We start from the raw sequence: 9505 nt of genomic DNA, 5'->3' as shown, positions 1-9505 counted from the left end.
TTTGGTGGGGGGGGGGGGGGGGGGGGGAATGTTCTCACAAGAACACGTCTCATAATATCTTATTGTACAACAGCCAAAGTTTCGTCATGGGGAAGTACAAACACTTCTGAAAACCAGCAAAGCCAGTTGTGCTGCATTCACATAAAGGAAAGAAGAATTACCGTCAGCTAACTGAGGATAGCATTAAAATACAACCAAAAAAAGTTTAAAGTTACAAGCCATTTGAGATGGAAACGATACCAGGACCTGGGGGAACTTTCCTGGCGACATTTAGTTAAAATTTACGTTTTTTCCCCCCCCACTTCTATCTCTATTCTGTCATCTGTAAACATAATGAAGTGACTGAAAAGAATAAAACAGTATGTCCTCTCATGTCACCAACCGGAACATCACAAAGCAACATTGCATTGCTTTTGATATTTTTATTCCCATTTCATGAAAAAGAGAACAAATGTCTCTGATATGTCTCCTAAAAAAAAGTCCAAAAGCACAGAGTTATTGTTGCAGGATAAACAAAGACACTTGCAAAACAAAATGAGGACAAACAGATCAGAACAATACATGTTGGAGTTAGCCAAAGAACTTATCAGAAGAATTGTTTCACCTTGTGGACTTGTTTCCCCCTCCACCCTCGAATTGCTTTCTTTTGTCCTGACAAACGCAGTCCATACTCCTCTCCACATAGCTGGTTTTTTGAGTTTATGGTGACAATTTGCACAGAATCTAGGCTGCTACAAAGTCTGTAATTAAAACTATACTTGTGATGTTCTTATAGAGTTTGTATGACCAAAGTATTCCATAAAAACATATGATTTCAGAACTATGTGAGTCCAGACTAATCCAGTGAAAGCATCTGTTGCCTCCAGACTCATCAGGGAAGGTTGTTCTGAGCAAGATAATATGAAGACTGTTAAATTGTCACTTTGTGTAAACTATTATTCTAATGTGGTTTAATTCCTCAGAAACACGAGTTGAATTGTGTACAACATTAAACATTTTGTGAAACCAAATGTGTTTCTGATCATTTATGTATGATGTAAAGTTAATGTACAAAATATGTTGTGTTCTCAATTAACTCTCACTGTTAGAGATGCATAAATATATTCTCATTCGATAGAGGTTTGGGTGAATCCTGCAGTAAACCAAAAGGTGATTCCAAGAACACAAAACAAACAAACAAAAAAAAGTCTGTTCTAACAAAAACAAAAGCATTCGTCTGAATTCTGCCTCTGGTGCTCTCTAGTATTTTGTTCTGAAATATGTCCTTAAAATGTTCTCCCTTATTCTTCCAAAACGTTTAAATCCAAAATTACATGAAGTACTAGAACGTACAATTATCCTGCAAAATCCCCAGACTCCAGACAGAGAATCCTAAACGTTTAATGAAAGGTACTCAGAGGGATATTTTGCTTAATGTCTGATGTAGAAACACAGACAACATATTTGCTTCTTACCTTTGCATTTATGTAGGAATGGAAAAAACAAAACAAAACAAAAAAAAAAACTACTCATTTTCCTGTCTACCTATACACTCGGGAACCAAGCAGAAAACAAAAATCCATCCAAAACTTTGTACTTTGCTGATATTGAGCTCAGGGAGTAGAACGGTTGGATTATATGGTTCAAGATCCTCAGTTCAAAAACATCTGGTAACATTTTACCACCGTTTCCTGAGCTGAAGGGCAGAGGGCTAAGGGCAAAAATCTCTGCATGGAAAACTTTTGTAACATGTCCCTTTTTTTAAGCGTGCGTCACACAAGGCAGTAATTTCTGTAATTAAAGCCTTCTTTTGTCAGTGCGACTTCAACTGGCAACTTACACAGAAATGCACTCATAAATAAGGACTTGAGGGTAAAAGCAAAGCTTCATTTAAGATGGGTGGGGTAATCTGCGCGGCGGGATTTGACAGCCACTTATAAGATAGAGAATTCATGATTGTATATTATATGCATGGCCTGTGAGTATGAAGCGCCAGGCAATGCAGACTATTACAGGCCTCTTTTTCTTCACTCAGCACATTTTATCACTCGTTTTACACAGGGAGGCATTTACGTTGGTGACATTTGGATTGTCAGCGTTTGGCATGTGGTGGGCTGAGAATTCACACTGAAGGGCTGACTAATTGGGCACCGCATCCAAGAATCTCACTGGAAACAAAACAGAGTTAAGATCATTTTAGACTACCGCAGATATCATCCACTTTTCTTTTGTAAATCTGCAGTGTACAACACATAAGATGGAAGTGATCTGTTGTGCAGAAATGGTCGTCTTTTATTGCTCTTTTTGTTTTAACGCAACAATTATCTTTAAATCTGAAAGTACAACGCAGTGCCAGGAGTGCAAATTCAGACATAAAAGCATGTTGACTTTAGAACTGCCTCCCCGGCCTCCGTCTTAATTTGAGTACGTTAAATTCATGCAAATGAAGGAGGAATTGCCCTGTGAGTGAACCGTCTGGTTTTTACCAGGCTACCAAACAATGAGAGTTAAAGAGTTTTGGCTGTAGTTTTGCTCTGTGTGTGGTATGCAGCAGGATTTAAAGTTGTAAGAGATTATAAATGTAGAAGCAGAGGTTGTTTATTCTCTCTTTGAGCTCAGATTGTGACATATTTTCCCCCTGCAGCTCAGCTGAACGATGAATAAGATGTTTGCGAATCCAGAGAGGGTTGTCTGTAAGTGTCTTTTCTTTATTTTTGTGGAAGATTTTGTTTTGGTGACATTAGACACAGTCATATTTTAACTAATACATCTACTGTCTACGAATTATTGCGTAAGCTTCAGGGCTCAAGGCTCTGCTGTGATTTATTTAAAAGTAAAATACATTCCTGAATATTTATTGTGTCTGGCTTTTAATGGAATGCTTTCCCGACACATACCCATTTGCATTTCTGTTTTTAGCCAGGTATTCAAATGTGTTTTTAACACATTCGACACATAGGATTAACTCAAAATATAATTTCTTTGGAAACGCTAAGAATGCAGGACTATATCAAGGAGGACCTGAGCTTGAATTCCATGCATGGAGTTTGCATGTTCTCCCAGTTGATGTGTGTGACTCGTCTGTGTAGTTAATTGATCTCTGTAGTGTGAGTGTGTGATCTGTGTTGCCCTGCAATGGTCTAGCAACCCGTCCAGAGTGTATCCCGCCTCTCGCCTGATGACCGCTGGATATAGGCACGAGCCCCCATCACGACCCTGCAGGGACATGCATTTTTAGATAATGGATAGATGGATATTGGTTACTTGGTTTGGTTATTTCCCCAACAATTCCTGTGAGCATAGTTGCAGTTTTGGATATAGACTTTCTGCCCAGGAGACGCCAGGAGGCAAAACAAAATTATTTTCCAGTTGTGCTCTAAATTAGTTTTCTCTTGCTGGAAGAAATTATAGAAAATACTTCTGTGTGATTCTCAGTTTATCATTTAGTAGTAGGACCAATGTCTTACATATGGTTACACATGGTTAGACTTCAGCTGATTTCGACACTGAACAGAGATTCTGTAAAAATTAATTCAAAACTTTTGAGCTCTGGACTCCATATATAAATGTAAAATAAAAAAAGGGAGGAAAACGGGGCTGAACAATGCCAACTTAGTGCTATGCCCACCAGAAAGGACTAAAACCCCAGTAAATAGATGATTCCATTATGCATTGAATTTCTGATTACATGTTTTAAAACGTCTTGTTTTAAAATTTCAGCTGCGCTGGTTTTGTAAAGAGATTTTTTTCAAATCCATCCAGAAGAACAAATAGGTTTATAATGTTCATGTTATATATAAATATGTAATAACTGCCTCAGAGGAATATTTGCTGATTTGTTTTCTAATCAAATGCTAATGCTATTTGTGTGTCCATCCAGCCAACTGATGTGAAAAGCAACACAGTGTACAATGCATTGTAAAAGTATACAAACCCCTTGATGTTTTTTTCACATTGTCATTTTTTGGCTCACAAACTTTCATCTATTGTAGCAGGCTTTTTTAAAAAAAATATTATTTTGTCATAGATTAAAACAAAAAGAGCATTATTATGAGATTAAATAAATAAATAAAAGAAAATCTCACATCAATTTTAGCTTGAATAAAAATCTAAGATGTTGAGTGCATGTTAGGTCAAATACCTGCCTTGAAATATCATAATAATACACCTAATTAAATATTTTTTTCAAGAGTATTGTAATGAGAGCAGCCACTTTCAAAAAAAAAATCTTCCAAAAGCGGATATATGAAGAAGCCTTTGTCCATAACAGTCACATCTGAGCACATTTTCTGACACGAGCAGGAGATGGAGGAGATGTTACGTAAAACTCTGACAAGCTTTCAAAGTCCATTACAAGCCACTTACGGGGTTATTTATACTATGAAATATTTAGCCAGCACTTTTTCTCCCAAGCACATTCTCAACTGTAAACCCCACTTTGAGGTACAGTAGATTGACAAAATCTGATGTTTCATGACAGGAAGCTGGATGAGATGTCCAGAGAAGGGCTCATTAAGTCATGTTTTAGATACTGAAAAAACAAACAAAAGCTCTACAGCAACCACTCCAGCTTGAGTTTGCTTTTAATAAGCGGCAAAATCTGATTGTAGCACAAGAAGATGTAAATGACGGTTTAATAGCCACTCTGTGTTTTCCTTACTTTCTCTGCTGAGCCCACTTTGTGTTCTTTCCTTGCCAACTCCGGAGGGATAGAGGAGGAATTGTTTCAGTCTGTGAATTGAAGGTATTCTGGTCTTTTCACTCTCATCCTGTGATTCTGACAGCACGGGTCTGAAAGTTTCCTTCCTCTCTAGGAAATGGCACGCTAATGGCGCACTCTTGCCTCTTCTGTGGTCTTCAGTCACAGCTGTCTAATGAGAGCATCAGTGTGTAAGTGGCTGCTAATGACGGATGCCTTCAGTTTTATCAACTGGCAAAAGCATTTTGAGAAAAAACACACTTTTGTTACAGATCGAAAAGACTGTTTGTGCGATTCCACAGGGCTAAATTTCGGTTTTGCATAACAATTAGAAGATATAAATAATTTCACCTCAGTTAACCCACTTTGGTGTAGAATCTAGAGAACAAATAGACACATCATTGTTAAAAGGAAGTCTTAAGACTATTTGCAGTTTGCCACGTGTTCTGTAGATCATACATGCACCTTCTTTAAGAACGTTTGTTAAAAAAATGTGTTCTGATTAGAGGAGATTATTATTTTAGTCTGCTGTCCCAGAAAATGCAGTTCAAATCATCCTACTGTTGAGATGCATTTATTCGATAGGAGAAGGGAAAGAGTCGATAGGGAGATAATAGCGCTCAATACTTGACAATCCTGGGATAAAATCTACTGTAGGCTGCAAAACTTGAAACTGAGGTAAAGACTCATCTTTAAGCAGACCAGAGATTCTGACAGTACAACCAGAGCCATAAGGGATTGGCTTTGATAAAATCTGGTCCCAAATCAAATCTGTGGCAAGACATGTGACACTGTGCATCCAGTCCAATCGGCTGTTTGGTAAGGAAAAGTTAGCCAAAAATATCAGTTATGCGTAAAAAGCTGGTTGGGATATTTCCTGCAAGACGTATTGTAATTGCATTGGAAATTCTTGCAAAGTTTTAATTCATACTGAATACACACTTTCCACATTTTTACTTTGAAGACCACACACAATTTCCCCCTCAACTTTACAATTATTCACTGCTCTGTGCTGGTCTATCACAAACAATCTTGAAAAAATACACTGACGTTTGTGATTGGCACATGACAAAATGTAAGACACTATTCATGAAACTGGTTTATTTGCTATTTTAAAGACATTTTCAGGACTCAGCACAATTTGTGTGGGTTTTTCCTGTGTCACGGATCATGAAGCTTTCTTGGAGTTATTCCAGTGGCACAATATGTGCCTTTGCTTCACATGATATTTTTATATATTTTGTCAAGCAGTAGTAGAATATTTTTTTTATTCACCCATGAAACAGGTGCTTTTTGATTTCATAAGGGTGAGTTTATTGTAACTTCAGCGGTTATAGGATTGCTCTGTGACTCTAAGCTGCCAGGTTTTTAAAAAAAAACATGAGTTTTAATTGAAAACTAACATCAGTTCTACTCACTGATTGAGCAGGAAATTGAACTTGAATAAAATAAAAATAAAATAAAAAAAGAATTTGATGTCTTTTAGTCAATATGTGGCACAAAAATAATAAATCCCTCCAGTTCATGGGAAGTTTAGGTCTGACTGACATTTTCTGCAGCAGCTTCTATCCCATACCACGTTGCGTTTTTGTTTAACTGTATTTTTAAAATGAGCACTTTTGCACATCTCGAATGAATTAAGCGTCACCTCGGTTCATTTTTATTCCTCTCTTTTTTTTAAGCTTCAGATTTCAAATAGAATTGCAAATCAAGGGTTAATTTAAATAAGGAACGGCATCCGGTGGCATTCACTGGGAGGATAATTTTCCATTTCTTTTCTTATCACTCCTCCAGAAATAGAGGAGAGGCAAATTATCATGAGCATAAAGTGAGTGTAAGTTAAGTCTGTAAGAAGATTTATTTGCATAAGCACACACTGGCGAACCAGCTTCCTGTTAAAGACCTTTGGATGAAAAAAACCTTGTTGATGTTATAATACATAATGACTGTACTAAGCAATTTTCCAGCAGTGCTTTTTCCCTGCTTCATAGAAAAACTGAGTTCTACTGAGATTTTTTGCAATGACCCAACATAGTACTTTTCATCTTTATTTTCTTTAGATGACTTTTACACTTGTACACCTTAAAGAGAAAAGTTTCCCTATTATTCCAGGTGCAGTAACATATTTTCACATCTTTCCCATTATGACGAGTGACTTACGAGAAACAGCTGCCTGTAAAATCGTATCTAAGGAAAACATTCTAGACAAGTGATCGGAAGCTCCTTGGTACTCAGGTCAAAAGATGTAAAGATAATTTAGTTTAATTAGTAGGCGGCCTAACTACAAACTGTCCCAGCCAATTATCTGAGGGCATTTTTCTATTCAGCCAATCAATGTCCGAAGTCTGTAGATTTAGCTAACCAAAGGAAAATAAACAAAAACTGAAAAAGTCTCTATGGCAGGGGATTTATTAAACTACACCTCCCCCTTGTGGCAGCTCTGAGTAGAACAGTATTGTGCCCGCTCAGAGCGTAGTAAATCTGCTAAGAATTTTATAAAAACAGTGAATAAAATAATGAATTCCACAAACTATAATACAATTCACTATTTGTGCTAAAAAAAACATAGCAATTTGACTACAACATTTTCTATCAACTCTCTTCTGTCATTTCCTCTATTTAGGTTTCACAAACACTTTATTGACAAAGGTAGTCCCTCCTCCAGATTATTGACTCTAGATGTTCCACAGCGGGTTAATAAAATCAAGCACATAATCATGCTAATTAGTTCTGAAAGCAGATCAGCAAGCAATACAGTGTTAGATACAAGCAGAAAGCTGATGACTAGTCAGATTAATCAGAGAATTAAAAAAATGCACACTTGTCTTAATTTGATTGATCACCAGATTTCGTGATTTTTGTTTTTATTTTTTTCACGAGCAACTTAAACTGTAGCAACAACTGCAGCCTCAGTTTGGATTCTGAATTCATTCACTGGGTAACTAATGTACCTTTTGGGGGACAAAGGGTGACTCTTTAAATTAGATATCACTTTTTATATTTGCCCTTTAGAGAGAAACCTATAAGAGTTTAGTAGGGCTGCACCTCCTCAGTACAGTAGGAGCATTAGCACCACACACTGACTCTCTATTTGATTTGATTTCTTCGCCCCCACACGCGCTGCCTCTTTAGCACGTGACATAGAAATCATTAAATTATAGCAGAGGTCTGACTGTTGTTGTTTTGTCCGCCTGCTAGCCCCGCCCACCTGTCCCTCTCTTATAACAGCTGCCTTCAGACGGCTGCGGGGACACAGCAGCAGACCTGGTCCTCATCCACACATGGACATCTAGCAAGTTTCCCACCCACAATGGAAGCCAACATTGTTGTTATGGGGACAGAAAGTGTCGGGAAATCAGGTAAAACACGTTTTCTACCACTGAAGACTAACCCTTCTGGAATTGCGTTTGAGTATTAAGGTGGTTATTTTCTTCCTCAGCAATGACTGTGCGCCTGTTGACTCGGAGATTTATAGGTGAATATGGAGACATCGGTAAGTTTCCACTCTGCTCCCTTAACCCTGATGCCGTTGTAATGAATTAACTCTGACACAAATTTCTTTTCATTTTTCAGAATCCATCTACAGTCAGAGTTTTATAGTTGATGGCAGGGAGGTCACTCTGAATATCTGGGACTCACCTTACTCTCAGGTATATGTACTGTCTAGATCTCATAAATCTTGTAAGATGCTGCCTTATTGATGTTTTACGTGCAGTAGATGATGGGTGACCTGGCTCACTGTCCAGGGTGCCACACCCTGAGGGGGCGCCCACCTACAAAAAAAATCTGAGGATCTATCTGTCTGTTTGTTTTGGACACCATCTGTATTCTGTACAATGTATGGACTGCAGAAAATGAGAAGGAAAAATCTGGACTGTATTTGATCATCTACAATTTGAATTTAAATGTTTACACTAATCAAACCTTAACTGGGTATTCTACATAGAAGAAAACGTGTTTTAGACAGCTCCAGACTTGTGAATACTTTACTTAATAGTGTGACAAGCCAAAAAAAGACCATTTTGAACTCTGGTTTCGGCATTAAGAGCACAACATGAATGGGGAAATTGCAATTGGCCTATATGGGGGTAGTGGTGTTCATGCAAGACCTCCTCCGATCTTAAGCAAAAACCAGGTGGGAAAAAAAAAAATGAAATTATGCAGCAATTTTATTAAATGTCTTATTTTGCAGGATTTGTCTGTGGAAACCTCAGATTTCCATAAGAAGATACAATGGGCAGATGGCTTCGTCCTGGTCTACAGCATCTGTGACAGAGCCAGCTTTAACGCCATCAGCAGGCTGGTTCAGAAGATCAAATCCACCAGAGACTGCTTTAGCAGGGATAAAGTCCCCATAGTGATAGTGGGCAACAAAAAGGACCTGCACCACAGACGGACAGTGTTGAGTGAGGAGGGCCGGATGCTGGCCCTCAGCATGGACTGCCTCTTCTGTGAAGTCTCGGCCGCAGAGAACTACCACAGCGTCGTCTCTGTGTTTAATGGCCTCGTGGACAGGATGAAGGATGCCAAGCTCGCCACAAAGAGACCTCTGAGGTTTAAGGGCATAGTCAAAAGCATGTCTGCTGTGTTTGCCAGAAGAAGGACAGATTCACTTTGAGAGAAAAATGAAGGGAGAAGAAGAGGCTGGAAATTGTGTGCATTTTACCAAATGGGGGAAGAAAAATAATAGTACGAAATGACTCTGAATTCGGAAAAGCCATCAAACTTCAGAAAATGTGAGCTAAAACACACATGTTGCAGATGTTTCCTGGACCTCGATATAACCAAGAAAATGGCTTTCATCTTTCTGGACTGTAAAAAAAAAAA

General features: G+C 38.2%; 1 protein-coding gene across 1 annotated transcript; it reads left to right on the top strand.

Moving 5' to 3' along the window:
* Positions 1-7906: 7906 nt before the first annotated feature.
* LOC106964346 (ras-related and estrogen-regulated growth inhibitor-like protein) lies at positions 7907-9497 on the top strand. Its single transcript, XM_015059824.1, has 4 exons — positions 7907-8037; positions 8118-8171; positions 8252-8328; positions 8871-9497. The coding sequence occupies exons 1-4, from the start codon at positions 7989-7991 to the stop codon at positions 9294-9296; spliced, it is 606 nt and encodes a 201-aa protein (XP_014915310.1). The 5' UTR covers positions 7907-7988; the 3' UTR covers positions 9297-9497.
* Positions 9498-9505: the final 8 nt, after the last annotated feature.

Source organism: Poecilia latipinna, unplaced genomic scaffold, assembly GCF_001443285.1.
Source record: "Poecilia latipinna isolate Pla-1442-1.1 unplaced genomic scaffold, P_latipinna-1.0 Scaffold1660, whole genome shotgun sequence".
Classification (NCBI taxonomy): Eukaryota; Metazoa; Chordata; class Actinopteri; order Cyprinodontiformes; family Poeciliidae; genus Poecilia; species Poecilia latipinna.
This window is presented reverse-complemented; position numbering and strand designations above follow the sequence as displayed.